Here is a 16,806-nt window from a genome sequence, read left to right as displayed (position 1 = left end):
AGGAGTTAGTAACAGCCGTCTTCTGCAGAAGGAAAAGTTAGATTTCTTTAAGGGTGTGACTCCTAGAAAGTTGACCACACTCCAGTGGATGACCAAAAACCCATAAGCCAGAATATATATGGTCAATATAAATTGGACTTGGTGGAAAGAGAGAGAGAGAGAGGAGAGAGAGAGAGAGAGCGCGCTAGCACATGAAGTTGTGTGGTAGATCATTGAGGAGTTATGAGGATGAATGGAAGGAGGATATGATCAAAATCTTTTGTACGCATGAATGTAATTAACAAATGATTAGTAAAAATATAAACCACAGAAAAGAAGACATCTAGAAAATGTGGTGATTAACCAAACCTTGGCTTTGGCTTCCCCTTGGGAAGATAGTTTTCAATAGCTTCAAAGTCGAGCCCTTCATTACTCTAACTTTGAAGGACTTGAAAGACAAAAAGAGCAGGAGAGAGGGGATGTGAGTGATTTCAGCAGGAATAAGATGAAGCTACACTCTGTTGTTTCTCATTCTGCCATAACTGGTTGAAGGGAGGAGCTATAGAAATTCTTCCAAAGTGCACATGCATATTTGAGCACTTTTGTTAAATCTTAAAAGTGCCAGGATCACCATGAACTCATGCACAGTCTTTGCGAAACAATAATTATTACCAAAGGTAACAGATGAGGTATTTTTCCCTACTGGCAGGGGGTATAAATCTTGGTAAAAATCCCTTGTCAAGTACTGCAACCACAGGGGACCAGGGAAGCAACTCTGAGGTTGCAGTCAATGCTTGGTTGGTACTGTAAAATCAGGCACCCTTTTCCTTCTGAACTAAAGCCTCCCCTGACCTCAGCAGGATGACGCCCCGTTGTCGCTGTGCAGGTGCCAGAGGACTTCTGCATGGCTACACGCTCTCTACACAGTCCGAAAACTGTTACCTCTGCCAGGCCTGCCCAAAGAGCACGGCAGCTCAGCACACCTCTGCTGGGAAAATGGCTCCCACCTCGACAGCCAGGACCTGCCCCTGGCCCTGCTAGGTAGAGTCTGAGAAATTCCTTTGTTTTTCAAGTTTGTTTGTTTGTTTAGCATAATCTCACTATGCTGCCCAGACTGGCCTTAATCTCAAAGCCTTTAAGTATTTGAGGCCTCGTCATCCCCTGAGTGCCAAGACGGCAGGGATGTGGTCTCAACGTCTTTAAATCTCCGGGGCTATGGATGGACCGCGAGAAGAAGATACTCGGTTAAATGAGTCAGATGTACAATGAAAAGAGGTAAACGATCTTATTTACGATATGGACTCTGAAAAGGAGTCAGATATATAGAGAATAAAGCGATGACTACCATGACTACCAAGGTGTGGAGGAGGGAATGCGTCAAAAGACAAGGAGTAGACAGTGGCATGAACAAGTTAAAGAGCTAGGGTGTAACGGGGGCACGGTGGTTGATAACAGCTGTAGAATCACACTAAGGATTTCTGTAGCAGGAGAAAACTGCAGCTGTCCTTGCCAATGGGAAAATGAGCGACTGTGTGCGCTAATGGCTGGGCTCACTTATTCTACCATAGTAACCACTTAACTGCATAAGCATCTTATAAGATGTTGCTTACCCTAAACATAAAGTGAAATTTGCTTTTTAAAATGGGGAGGATGCTCTCTGGGCCTTTCTCCAAGTAAAAGACTTGTTCCCCGGGGAGGTAGTCTTACTCTGTAATTCTGGGAGAAAATTAGCATGGGCCGACAGCAAAGTAGAAAGGGCCTGTTGCAGCCTAGTCATTGTAGGGTTTATAGTCCAGCCACGAAGTGACTCCTCGTCAGCAGCTATGCGTGGGTACCTAACCCCGCTGAGGTGCCTGGGAGGGGCCAGCCCATGACCTCTCAACAGGAGAACATTATCCTGTGCTGTTTTATGGTTAGATGGCAGATGGGAAGTGTGTATAGACTGGACAGGACAAGGAATGGCATTCAAGGAAGAACACCGTGAACTCTGTATAGTAAAGAGATGAGCCAGAATGGGGTAGATGTCTAAGAGTTACGGGGGATGGGTTGAAAGTCATGTGGCTACGGAACATGGCTTCAAGAGGGAAAGGTGTGTGCACGCATGTATGTTTGTTGTTATGCAAAGTTCAGAAGGATGAGGACTGGGGAAAACACCCCTGGGCTTGGAAGGGAGGTGACAAGTACCACCTAGGTACTTGTGGGAGCCAGATGCCTTTTGCTGCACTGGGCTTTTTAAGGCTAAGACTATAAAGCTTTGAAGACTGTGATGTTCACTGGTTTGTGAGTCACCAGCCTGGACCCCTTTTATAGGAAAGATCAAAATGAATAACGCACAAGCAAGTGTACCAGGTTGAGGGGAGCTGAGCCAAGGCCTCTTGTCTATAGTCATGGAAGGCGCTAAGACAGGCAGGTGGCTCAGCATAGCCTAAAGAGGAAAACTGAGCCAGAGTCTCTCTGTAGGAAGATAGAGGCCACCAGCCACCTAGCACCCAGCGGAGGGGCTCGAGTCAAGTGTAAAAAGAACTCCATCTTCACCTTCTGGAGCGTTATTGCTTTTATTTCTGTCCCTGTGAATGACCTGTCCAGGTAAGAAAGTGAAACAGCCAGAGCTCTCTCCGGTGACGCAGGTGCGCCTCACCAGGCCAATGGGGACATAAGTGTCCTCCAGGGCTGTTCTGGGATTCCATTGCAGATGGAGTTTGTTTGCAGATGTAACAGAGGAAAGTCTCGGAGATGATACTAAATGCCTTGGGAAGTAAGAGGACCGGAGCCAGGAGGAGATGGGCGAGGCTTGCAGCGTTAGATGCGTGGTAGGCACGCGAGTTTCCCAAGGCAGGCTGCTCAGCTGTGCCCAGCCGACACACTCTTCCGCTTTGTCTAGTCTCTTGAAAACTTGCACGGGCTTTTTCTTTCCCTTTTCCAGATCCAGAACAAAATCTTCCACTCAGCAACCGCAGAGTTACACACTGGCTTGCAGATTGAGGGAACATACTGTCATTGAACCAAATGCCATGTCTTGTCAATGGGGATGTTCACACCCATCTTTCTAATCCATTTTTCTAATGTCCAAAATGATCATCAAACAGACACTAGCAATACTGTTCTATCTACGTCCATGCAAACTTCTCTTTAGCTAAGGCTGAGTACAAGTGTCATGTGCCCAGGACCAGTGTCTATCCTGGGAAGGGTTAGGAAGGTCCTGCATTAGCATCCGGCTCTCCAGTCTTGAGTTTCCTGGAGGAACTTACAGTGTGCAAAGTTGTCCAGGTGCAAGGCCTGTGGGTAGCATCAGTGGGCAGGGTCTGCCTGGGGGTTGAGGAGGTTCAAACCGTGACTTTGGAGCTTCACTTATCCCCTGCCCTCAAGGGCAGGTCTGTGCCTATCTGTGGCTGAAGTCAGAAGCCCTCAGGGAGGGTAGCGGGTGAGGATAAAGGGTTTTCGGACAATGTGTGATCTTACAATGAGTTTCTAAGAACATACTGAATTTCCTAGAAAAGACTTGTTAAAAAAACAATCGGCAGTTGTTCCTCACGGTTGAGTTTTCACTGGAACAACCCTCTCCCAATTCTCAGGCCTTCTGCCTGAGGCCAAGAGACCCACCGTCTGTGTCTCTGCTAAGACCCTTGCACTTGGACTGAGCCACAAGCATCTCAGGGCTCCAGCTTGTGGGTGGTTAGTTGTCTGACTCCTCGGCCTCCATAACCGCATGAGCCAATTTCCTCAATCCTTTTGTACACGATTGTCACCATCTCTTCAGAGAAACTTGACTCACATACAACCTCTCTTGAGCTTCCTCCCTGAGAACGTTCACCTGCCCAATCAGGGGACTGGAAATCAGCAAGACGAAAGACAGAAACGACAAGTAGCAGGAGCTGGAGCTAGCAAACAGCAGAGTGTCACAGCACCACAGGCCATGCCCGGAATCACAGCTGCAGAACTCGGCTTTCTCTCCGTGGTAACACTATGTTTAGAGACAGGGGTTCAAAATAACTTCCCCTCTTTATAGTCGATGAAGTAATGAGCTACTGTGTTGCAGGAGAGGATGAACCCAAACCAATTCAGGCAGCTGAATGAGGTTCAACAAACGCCTGGCAATGCATTCTAGAGCTGATGCTAGGGACCATCACACAGGAGACAGTTGCCATTAGTAACATTTACTTTGGGACTGATTACATCTATTTAGCTCAATCAGGATTTCAGTTTTGCTACCATTATTTTCTTTTTCAGAATCTATAAATAGTACCAGAAGTTTCCCATGCACAACACAAGTTTTGTTTAAGCCCCAAACGTGGCAGCATCAGATCAAGGGTTTGGGTCTGGCATAATCCGACCTGCTCCCATAAACTCCTATCCATTCTGGGATGAGGATGCTACCACTGCCTGGAACGGTTCTTCCTCCTCAGCCTCTCTCACCACCTAGAGTACAGCACTGAAAAAAAAATGCACCCTGGGTGTTCTAGACCTCCAGCTTCTGGAAGACATGAGCTGCTGTGTCTCATAAAGGTGACAAGGTTGGTCACTGGCAGAGGTGAAGAATGCGAGATGTGCCCAGTGGGGTCCATGTCAGAAGCCTATGATGTCCCTAAGTTGCCTTAGCTAACTGAGAGCTGGGCTGAGGGCTATGACCACAATCTTTTGGAGCCTTGTGAATAGGGACCGTGTTGGATGGAGATCTTCAAGTGGGTGACCATGCTACAGGGCAGGGATAGAGTCCTTCAAAAGCAATCCTATGGCCCATTCAATCCATCCTTGACCCTCTTAATTGAGGGTGGAGGGGCACCCTTAGCCTGCTCGTTTTACTTCTGTTAACAGAAGCAGAAGTTAAATTACCAAAATAATGACACTATTCTACTCTTTCCTGGCATAGGGACCTGGAAGGAAGGCCTTTTTGAATGTTAGGCCTAATTCTTGTACCAACCGCCTGGGTCTCCATCATTCCTGCTCTTAGTGGTGAGGAACACAGGCTTCTCCTTTCTACATCCCAGCAAATGCGTGTTACCCAGCTGTCATCCGATGACTGAGAAGGTGCCCTTGGTCTCAGTGTGAAGATGGCCAACAAAAGGTTTACAGCAGTGGTCCTCAACCTTCCTAACGCTATGACCCTTTAATACAGTTCCTCATTCTGTGGTGACCCCCAACCATAACATTATTTTCATTGCTACTTCATAACTATAATTTTGCTACTATTATGAATCATAATGTAAATATCTGTTTTCTGATGGTCTTAGGTGACCCCTGTAAAAGGGTCTTTCAACTCCCCAAAGGGGCATGAGGGGACTGAGGACCGCTGCTAGGAGGAAGAGATAAAGTGGTGGTGCTGAGACCTGGGGTCATGGATGGTGCTGGGGCAGCAGTAAAGAAGCTGGGAAGGCCATGAGGAAAAGTCTTGGGCAAGCGTATTGTGGACAGAGGTGAGCCTGGGACAGCTAACGTGTGAGGATTACGGGGAGAGTGGCAAGGCAATCGGTTCTACGGTGCAGAAGGAGCTATGGCGGGGAGGGTCAGTCTTCTCAGAGTAGGGCTGTTCAGGAGCAAAGGTCAGGCTGGCTCTGACCACATCTGCAATCTTTGTCTCATTGTGATTGTCTGGCAAGCCTAGGTAGAGCCAGCCACAGCTGGCAGCTTGTGGTATACGCCATCTTTCATTTACGGCCCAACAAGGGCTCAGTGTGATTGTATGTAATTACGTAGATAGGAAGGTGAGGCCAGACATGAGTTCCTTGGTGAGCTGGCAGGATTCTAGCCAGATGCTTGCCCTCAAACCTGCAGCTGCTGTACCATGCATCAGGTCTCAGATGAAATAGCTTCCTGGGATTTCGTTTCTCATAATGATTAAGACATGCCTATGCAGTGAGGAGACAGCATCCAGTCTGGGAGGAACCTCTGAAAGTGGTCAGAGAATCCTCATACACTAGGACAGTTTAGAAGAAGCCTCCAGGAAGCCACAGGCATTACACGCTTGGGGAGGGGAGGAATCTCCCTACACCTCAGAACGGGGCTCCCCCAGGCCAGGGCCCCGCATTCTGGGGAACCAAACAACAGGTGTGTTAGTGAGCTTACCTCCACGTACAAGAGTGGGAAAATCCCGACCTTGTCTCCCAGCATGCCTTCGGCCCAGTTATCATCCACTCTCCGGATCACAGTTAAGACTTCATCCTGAGGTGCGCAGAGCCCATGTGTGCAGAGTGGAAAGGAAACAAGAGGACAGTTAGAACGGAACAACTGAGACAGAGAGTCTAAGGAGAACATGTCACAGGTTCAGGCTTTCACATGTAAGACAAAAACCTTCTTTCCACTTCAATCTTACTTCTTCGCCCCTCCCCACACGCTGCCCCTCTGCCCCTCCATTGGATCACTATTGCAAATATTCCCTAAATGAAAAGCCTAACAATTTACCACGTAGTCAAGTGTTTTTGAATGATTGCTCTTAATATTAACTGAACGAAATAAAAATGCTTCAACTAAGGATAAATTCAGCCATCCAATATAAAATTCTAGTATAAAGTGTTTTAAGTTTTTGGCTCCATCAAAAAAAAAAAAAGGAATAACTCAGTTCAACTATACTTAGAATTGTAAGTATATGATGCTCTGCATTATTTTACGTCCCTTGGCATATCAGACACAATCAAGCGTGTGTATGCAGTGAAAACAGAGAGACAGAGATGACGATTGAGGGAGGTGGGCATCTCAGAAAGGAAGGTGGGTGTCTCGGGGAGGGAGGTGGGTGTCTCGGGGAGGAAGGTGGGTGTCTCGGGGAGGAAGGTGGGTGTCTCAGGGAGATAAGGTGGGACACAGGCTGCTGGTGAGAAAGCAGATGTTTAAGACACATTCACAGGCACCTGGAGCCCTAAGCAGGCGGGGCAGAGGGCATGGGGAGATGCACACGTGGGAAAGTGATGAGTTCAGGGTGAGAGATGACTGTGCATCAGCTTCTAGCACAGGGCCTGCCCCAGGATGTCAGAGGAAGATCAACGTTACACAAGAGAGTATGGGTCTCTGCACCTGCCCACAACCCAGTCTCTTGGGTCCATCTTTCTTTTAGTAGCCAAGGAATATTTTGGAACCCCCACTACAAGCATATCTTGCCCAACTTTTCCCATCAAAACGTCAACAGCCTTTCTCTTTGGGTATCTGCTGCAAGACCAGATGGCCCACCAGGAACTGTAATGTGCTAGGAGCTGGGGGTCCATGGAGCTCGATGGAACGACACTCACTATTCTGCCTGCCTTCTTGGGAAGCCTACCTACTGCAAGTGAAGCAGCATAACAGGATTTGTAGCATCCCTCCAGGTCAGAGGAAGGGCATGTCAGGTCGGCATCATGAGGCTACGGAAAAGATGCTGCCCTAAGGGGCTGTCGTGCTTGGGGGTGAGGCGGTTGCACACTTTCAGGCGACCATCAAAGTTAAGGGAGTCGTCTGAGGGGAGCTGGGCACAACTCCAGAGGACTCAGATGAGCAAGTGAGGCTTGGGCCCTGTACTGAGGACTTGCTCACTCCCTTGGCACACCCTCCTCATGTGACCATGGGGAAACTGTAAGCTCGCCAGTCACCGCTCCTCCTCTCTGTCCTAAGGGTCAGTCTTCCAACAGGGATCTGGGAAACAAGCAGGGCTAGGGAAAACTGGCTGGATAAATGCAGAGGAATGAAAGTCGATACTCGCTAACCCTGAAACTGCTGGAGGAAAATGGCGGAACGCCCTTCCAGAAGCAGGCATAAGCAAGGACTTGATGAAAAGGAACAGGAAATGAGAACTGATAAAGCGGATTATACGAAATAAAAATTCTGTAGTGAAGAGACAACCTCCTGGATGGGAGAAAACTTTGGCCAACTATACATCCAACAGGAATTCGAAAAATTAAACCCCCAAACACCAACTCATGTGATCAATTAAATATATGTATGAATGGAACAGTCAGATTACAAAAAAGAAATACAAAGGGCCAATAAATATTTAAAGAAACAATAACAACAAAATGTTATCCTTAGCCATCATGGAGAATGTAATGCAAACTGCTCTGGGAGTCTGTCTCACCCCAGTCAGATGGATATCATTAAGGAATCAAATGGTAACAAATGCTGGGTAGGATGTGGGGAAAGAGTCATTAGTCATCAGTCATAGCCACTATGAAAATTATCGTGACGGTCCCTCCAAAAACAAAATCAGAACTACCATGCCAGGCAGCCACCTACCCCTGGGCACGCGCCCAGAGGACTGTAAGTCCACGTGTCAGAGGGACTTGCACATCCGCATTGACTGCCGCTCGATCATAATAACCTAGGCATCCACCCGCAAATGAAAGGATAAAGAAACATAGACGCGTGTTCTTCTACACGCAGAAATCCAGTCTTAAACTGACACACAGGCAGACAATGTGAGAGAAGAGGACCGCAAAAGACAAGAGTGAAGTCTTGCGGAACGGGGGTGAGGGGACAAGAGGGTTGTGAAAAACACACTGTGGAAACAGAGGAGCCATTGGAGGAAGGGGGCGTGGAGAGGCAGAGGGGAGGGGCTAGGAAAAAAAGTGCTGAGTGAAAAGGAGGAGCCCTGACGCATGGGCGTGAGGCTGCCTCAGTGAAACCAAAATAAACAATGAAGGGCGAGGAGACCTAAGTGTGCTGGAGCGCGTTTGCAACCCTAGCAATGAAGAGGTGGAGGCAGGAGACTCAGGAGTTCAAGGCTATCTTGGGGCTACCTTGTATATAAAGGGTAGTTTGTGTTACAAATGAGATATTCTCTTAAGAAACAAACAAAAAATAAGTAAAAATATGTTAATTTCAATAGAAAGAGAAAAATCAAAATAGCTACACTGTCATCTACTGCATTCTTACAATCCAGAGCCAAAGAAATAAAGAACAGTAAGAGGTATAAGCACCAGAAAGAAAAACACATCATTAGCTAAAAAGCAACAGCATCTGAAATTAGAATAAGAATTTGAAAAAAAAAACCTGAAATTTTAAAACAGACTCAAAAAATATTGAATTTCCATATACTGGCAATAATCAGAAAATGGGATTAAGTTGGCAAACCATTAAAAACTTTACATGGTTGACAAAATTAATTTTATAGTATTTAAAGACATGTTAGAAAAAAGAAAATATTTACAAAGAAAATATGAACAAATATTTAAATAAGAGCTGGGGAAGGTATCATTAAATACGTTAAATATGAAGATGTGCCAGAAGAACAAATCTCTAATGTTAAAGAAAAGACACAAAACAAAAAGAAAAAAAAAAAAAACCAGAGAAGCATTTGTGGAGTAAGAGGAAAAGCTCCACATCTCTGCTTTATACGTTAAAATGACGGTGGAAACAAAATAAAAAGATTTTAAAGCAAAAATAGAGCTGGGTCAGGAACCAGGGAATTCAAGAGAAGAAAAGCAATTTGCCATCGCACCCATTTGGAAATGTTAGACCTGATTAGAAATCACAGGCAGAGTTTAATTTTTCTTTTAAAATTATTTTATTTTTGTGACTTGTCTACAAAAATGTCTGTGTATGTACTTGCCTGGTATCCACAGAGGCCAAAGAAGGGTGACACGTCCCCCAGAACTGGAGTTATAGATGGTTGTGAGCTACCATATGGGTGCGGGAATTGAACCTGAGACCTCTAGAAGGTAGCCAGTGCTCTTAATTGCTAAGTCATTGTTCCAGAAATACAATTTTACCATTTTCTTCCTTTGTTTTGTTATCTATCATCTATCTTGTGTGTGCGCGCCTGTGTGCACATGCATGCGTGCTTGTATGCATGCATACAGAGGTCGGAAGACAACTTGCTGGAGTTGGCTCTCTCTTTCCACCACAAGACATCAAATTCAGGTTGTCGGGCTCATGGATGGATGGTTACTTTGCTCTGCTAGCCATGTGCATAGCACCTTCCAGAGCTGTGAAGGATATCCAGCAGGGACAAAGCTGCCAGGCAAGTAACAGCTTGATTTTTCCATGTTCTATGGCTTCAGCAATAGAATCTTACAGTCATGTTCTGGGGTAACCAAGCACATTAGCAGTAGCCTATAAGATTCGGGGGTTTATGGGACCTCGGAAACCAAAAGCTTCTAAGAGGTAATCCATTTATGGCACCATGATTTCTATTTGTTAGCCTGCAGTGTCTGGTAGGGGTGTTGTTAGCCCATAGCTATTAACTTCTTTTATATATGTGTATGGATATATTTTAGGAGGCTTCTTCAGTAGATTTCCATATGATGTTTTTAAAAGTTTGTGCTGTTTGCTACTCCCCCTTATTCTCTCCTTTACCCTACCCTCCCATTTCCATCCCATTTAACTCTCCCTGTTCTATTACTCCCTCTTTACTCTGATGCTATTGTATTTATCTACTTTCCCTTGAAAGCCACTTCGCATGGCTCCTTACCGGCTTCCTAAACTCAATAGGGATTCCAAAGGAAACATACATATATGAAGATGAAAAGCCATATGACATTGGTCTTATTGGGTCTAGGCTGCCTCCCTCAAAAATGATTATTTCCATCTCCATTCATTAATCTATGAATTTGAAATTCATTTTTCTTAACAGATGAATAATTTCATTATTCATTCATCAGTCAATGGGCATCTAGGCTGTTTCTACTTCCTAGCTACTGTAAATAGAGCAGTGACAATCTCTGTAGTAGGATATAAAGTTCTTTGGGCATATGCCCAAGACTGGGATAGCTGAATTATACAATAGACCTATTTCTAGCTTTTTCTACTTCCCTCTTGACATCTTGGCCCAACTAACGGGAAAGAAGGGGCTGAGAAGTGCACAAACATCACAGCCAGAGTATCAGGCTCATGAAGACTCAGCCCCAGTCAGAGAGCTCTAGAATGCATCTCACAGCCTGCCTCTTCTCTTGGCCACCACATCACTTAGGCTATTTACAGCCGCTCTTCTTATGTAGCCCAATATGGCTATCTATTGTGAGAAAATGTCAAGGCATATTAAAAGACAACGAAAATCAAAACAAAAATCAAACAAAAAAAGGAAGCACCAGACCAGGATCCAGAGATGGCAACTGATGGGAATGAACAGCATTTGTTATTAAGATGCTGGGAGTCTCATGGACAAAGCAGACAGCACGAGAGAACAGATGGGCCATATAAACACAGAAAGAGCCGTCAAAGTAACCCAAGAAGAAATACTAACTGTGGAAACTAAAGGGGGAGGAATGAAGACTACCTCTGGTAGGCTCCTAAAGGGACGTGGATGAGAATCTCTGAGCTTGATTAAATTGCCAATAAAAACTCCCAAAGCACAAATATAAAGAGTGAACCGAAGAAAAAGAAAACGAGCACATCCATAAACTTTGGAATGACTAATAAACCAACAGTGAGATGACCAGAAGAAAGACATTTGAGGTATTAATAAGTGAGAGTTTCTCAGTTTAATGTCAGACACAAAACAAAGCAAGATACATGCCACAAAACTACATCAGCACATAATTTCAAACTATTGAGAATAAAAGATAAAGAATTCAGAAAGCTTAGGGTATTTATAACAAAAACTAAATAGTAAAAGGAATAATAGTTGATTTTGCAAAAGCATGCAAGAAATAAAAGCAGAATGTGTGTGTGTGTGTGTGTGAGAGAGACAGAGAGAGAGAGAGAGAGAGAGAGAGAGAGAGAATGTGAGAGAGGTTAATTACAGATGGATATCCCTGATGAACAGAAATGAAAAAATTCTCAAAAAAAAATAAAAAAAATCAAAAAAAATTCTCAATAAAAATTTGCAAAAAAAAAAAACCTGAATTCAAGATCACATCAAAAAGATCATTCATCATGACCAAGTTGGCTGTATTTCAGTGATGCAGAAGTGGATCAACATATACTAATCAATGAATATAATTAATCACATAAATGGAATAAAAGGTAGAACTCAACAATTATCTCAACAGAGAAAGCAAAGGCCTTTGAAAAATAATTCATCATCCCTTCAGGATACCAGTCACAGAGAGGCTAAGAATGGAGGGAGCATGCCTCAACAAAATAAAGGCTGTATGACAAACATTAGGAGCATCACACTAAATAGAGAAAACCTCAAAATATTCCCACCAAGCTCATGAGCCAGACAGAGCATCAATTCTTCTCATTCCAATTCAATGAAGTGTATGAAGTCTTAGACAAAGAGAGAGAGAGAGATAAAGGATAAATAAGGAGAGATGAAATCAAAGTATTCCTTTTTGCAGAGGATATAGTCCTATACATAAACTTCTCTAAAGATGCTAGCAAAAACATCTGAAGAGTTGATAAACACTTTCAGCACAGTGGCAGGATACCTAATTAACACGCTTTCCTATATACAAATAACAAGCATAGCGAGAAAAAAAATCAAGGAAACAATACATTCACAATAGAAACATAGACACAGACACATAAACAAATGGACAGACAGACAGATGGGGACACACACATACACACACACACACACACACCTGCACTGGCTGGTTTTATATGTCTACTTGACATAAACTAGTCATCAGTGAGGAAGGAGCCTCAGTTGAGGAAATGCCTCCATTAGATCTAGCTGTAAGGCATTTTCTCACTTAGTGATCAATGAAGGAAGGCCCAGCCCATGGTGGGTGGTTCCATTCCTAAACTGGTGGTGGTCCTGGGTTCTATTTAAAAAAGTAGACTGAGCAAGCATCAGTAAGCATCACCACTCCATGGCCTCTGCATCAGCTCCTGCCTCCAGGATACTTTACTGCCCTGAATTCCCTCAGTGATGAACAGCAATGTGGACATATTAGCTGAATAAACCCTTTCCTTTTAAACTTGTTTTTTTTTTGTCATGGTGTTTCACTGCAGCAACAGAAATCATAATTAATCTGGGAGGTAGTGGCACACAGCTTTAATCCCAGCACTCAGGAGGCAGAGACAGGTAAATTCAAGGCCAGCCTGGTCTACAAAGCAAGTTCCAGAACAGGCTCCAAAACCACAGAGAAATGCTGTCTTGAAAAAAAAAAAAAAAACTCCAACACACACTCTCTCAGAATAAATTCAAACAAGGAAGTGAAAGGCCTGCACTATTGAACACCGAAGAAAGAACTGAGGAGTCCATTGTAAGAGAGAAAAACCACCTATGATCATGGGTCAGAGGAATTAACCTTGTGAAAATGCTTTTGTGCCATTCTACCAAAAGCAATCTAAAAATAATGCAACCCTACTCAAAATTTCAAAGCCACTCTTCACAGACAGGGAAAAAAAATACAAGGAATTATAAAGAGGCATGAAGGACAATGAATAGATAGCCAAAGCAACATAGAACAAACAGGATATTGTAAGAGGTATCACCATACCTGTTTTAAAATTATACTACAGAGACATAGTAATATAAACAGTGTATATTTGGTACTGCCACAAACAGTAATCACATAAATACATGGAATAGAACTGAGGACTCAGATATAAACTCACACAACACAGCTATCTGGTTTTTGATGAAGAGGTCAAAATAATACACTGGAGAAAACACAGCGTGTTTAACAAATGGTGCTGAGAAAACTTATTTCAACACTGTGGTGGTTTGAATAGGAATGGCCCCCAGAGACTCATGCGTTTGAATGCCCATAGGGAATAGCACCATTAATGGCTTTGTTGAAGTAGGTATGGCCTTGTAAGAGAAGTGTATCACTGTGGGGGTGGACTTAGCGGTTTCCTGTACTCAAGCTACTTCCAGTGTGGCACACAATTCACTTCCTGTTGCCTGTAGATCCAGCACCATGGTCTGCCTGCATGATGCCATGCTTCTTGCCATAATGATAATGAATTAAACCTCTGAAACTGTAAGCCAGCCCCAATTAAATATTTTCCTTTGTAAGAATTGTCATGGTCGGGGACCTTGGGGGAGGGTTGAAGGAGGGAGTGGAGAGGCAGGGAGGGGAGCAGAGAAAAATGTAGAGCTCAATAAAAATCAATAAAAAATAAAAAAATAAAAGAATTGTCATGGTCATGGTGTCTCTTTACAGCAATAGAAACCTAAGACAAACATGTAGAAAAATGAAACTAGATCTTTATTCATACCTGGAGGAAAAAAAATCAACTTCAAATGGATCAAAAGACCTCAAGACATAAACCTGGTAAAGGAAAACGTAGGGAGTATGCTCCAACTTACTGGTTCAGGTAAGGGCTTTCTGAACAGGACCCTGGTAGCACAGGCATTTAGACCAACAATTAACCTACTCCCATGGATATCCATCTGAAGGACGTTATATCCGACTACAGAGACACTCTCATAGTCACGTCCATTGCCTGTTTACAACAGCTAGGAAGCAGAATTAACCCAAATGTCCACCAACTTCTGAATGGGTAAGAAAAGTACTGATCATAAGACACATGGAAAATTACTCAGATATAAATAGAAATGGTAGCCTGCAATTTGCAATAAAACAGATGGCACTAAAAGAAAAGAATCTGAGTCAGGTAATTTTTGTTTTCTTTAACATAGAACACAACCAGGAAACTAAGATGTTATTCTCTGTGTGTAGGAGTGTGTACTATGTGCAAGCATGTGTGTGTATATTGTGTGTGTGTGTGTGTTGCATTAAGGGGTGGGGATAGTAGACCACAGGTAAAAGCAGAAATGGAGAGACAGAGTACTAGGGCTGGGGGAGGCTTAAGCAGGAGAAGAATAGAAGGATAGCGTAAATCAGAGGCTTAGGCTGAAGGATATATGGAAAAGCCAGATGGAATACTAGTGTTCTCTCAACCCAACTTAAAAAAAAAAAACCAAATTCGTTTGGAAGGGAGAGTAGAACATGAGATATGAGGAAAGAGAGTGGGGGGTGATGGACATTAAGGTTTACACAGGGGCGGATTCTTTTTACAGTGGTCAGCAGTCAATGTACAGACTCATAATGGTCAAAGTTCAGCAAATATATCGTTGTGGGTTCTCAGACCATGCTGGCTAGTCTTAGGCCAACTTGACACAAGCTAGAGTCATCTGAAAGGAGGAAACTTCAATTGAAAAAAAAATGCCTCCATAAGATCAGCTGTAAGGCCTTTCCTTAATTAGTAATTGATGAGGCAGGACCCAGTCCATAGTGGGTGGTGCCACCCCTGGGCTGGTGAGCCTGGGTTCTACATTAAAACAGACTGAACAAGCCATGGGGAGTGAGCCAGTAAGCAGCACCCCTCCATGACCTCTGCATCAACTCCTGTCTCTCAGTTCCTGCCCTGTTTGAATTCATGTCCTGACTTCGTTCAACGATGAACACTGATAAGGACTTCCTTTTCTCCCCAACTTGCTTTTTGGTTATGGTGTTTTATTGCAGCAATAGAAACCCTAACTACGACACAATCACACAGCACACCTATATGAACCTTCAACCCTCACCCCTCCACCAGGGTGCACGGAACACGGCAGAGGACGACACAGTCAGATGGCAAAGTCGGAGGATGGAGAGGACAGCAGTGGGAATGCTGTCTTTTGGTCAAGACCTGGCTATTGCGCTCGCCAGCTCCCAACAGCTGTGGCTACCTGCACAAGATTAAGCCAGCCAAAAACCCAACAGGGATTAAGGAGTAATTCATGAGGCTCCAACCCCAATTCAGGAGCTATTGATAGCTGCTGTGGGGGAACGCATCCCTCTTCTTTGGGGCGTAGCCACTGGTAGGCTGCTCTCACTCTAGTGGATGGCCTTCCATTCGTGTGTACAGTGGGCAGCACTAGCAGGATGTAGTGGAGTATAAAGGAAACAAGAGAACATGAAGTTCAAAGGGGGTTACAGAAGAAGAATTCAGGAGGAGAAAATGGAGAGTGGATATGACTTATTTCCTTGTACACATGTATGAAATTCTCCAAGAATGTATTTTAACTTAAAAACAATGGAGCTGTTAAGCTGTAGAAAGACATGAATGCACATCTCTAAGCACTGTAAAAAGGAAGCATGTAGTATCATTATAGCTACACAATAAAACAGAAGGCACACTATGGAGGCAATAATTCTGTGGCTGCAAAGGAAGGGATAGGGATTAAAATAGTGGAACACAAAGATTTCAAGACAGTGGAAAGAGTATGAAGAATAGTGTCATGTGTTACATTCATTCCCAAATCAAGACTGTACAATACCAAAAACGGGTTTCCATATAAACAATGGCCATTGGTTAATACCACCAAGATAGGCTCAGGCATGGTAAACATGTACCCCCACAGGGCTGGGGGTGCATGTGAGACACAGGAACTCTCTGTATCTGCTCCCGTTTGTTAAGAATCTAAAACTACTCTTAAGTCTACCTGTAAAGGAATAACTCAGAACCACCAGACAATGGAAACTGACAAACTACAGCGCTCTACAACAAATGGATGTCTGTCTCATAACTATAATACTGAAAACAATCTGAAGAATAATTGTGAAAAACTCAATTCATCCATCCTTAGCAGATGTGAGAGGAAAGAAAGGGGACGGGGAGTGAAGGTGACCATGCCATTTCCTGGGCAGTGATAATAAAGATCTCCTCATCCTAGGCTGCAGAAGTCTTATTAGTGGGTGCTTTTGGTGTGATATTACATGAAATGGAAGCAAAGGTCTCCTTGTCTGTTTCACCATTTCCCCTTAAAGGGCCATGCTATATGGAATAAGGCAATGATCACAATGGTCCTTTGGAACCAAGTCATGTGGAAGCACTTAGTCTAAGAAATGAGAGCACCGTGGAGCTGTGACTCTGCCCTCCAGCCTGGACATGGCTGTACACTGAAGAGCCAGCTTATCCTGGGTCCCCCTTGGGAGTAGGAGAGCAACAAGGGATGAAATCACTGAGAAGCAAACTCAATTCCAAAGAGAGGCACTGCTCTTAGGCCAGGGAATTTGCCACCACTGCCACTGTTAAGCAGTGCAGACC

At 44.0% G+C, this 16,806-nt stretch overlaps 1 protein-coding gene across 1 annotated transcript in view; it reads right to left on the bottom strand.

The window, feature by feature from the left end:
• The window catches only part of Sh3rf3 (SH3 domain containing ring finger 3), a 258,560-nt gene that overhangs the window by 82,297 nt on the left and 159,457 nt on the right, over positions 1-16,806 (bottom strand). The window contains exon 3 of the mRNA XM_038343904.1: positions 6,040-6,135. Coding sequence (XP_038199832.1) covers positions 6,040-6,135 — 96 coding nt within the window. The remainder of the gene's footprint in view (positions 1-6,039; positions 6,136-16,806) is intronic.

The sequence above is a fragment of the Arvicola amphibius genome, chromosome 9, assembly GCF_903992535.2.
Source record: "Arvicola amphibius chromosome 9, mArvAmp1.2, whole genome shotgun sequence".
NCBI classification, from domain to species: domain Eukaryota; kingdom Metazoa; phylum Chordata; class Mammalia; order Rodentia; family Cricetidae; genus Arvicola; species Arvicola amphibius.
This window is presented reverse-complemented; position numbering and strand designations above follow the sequence as displayed.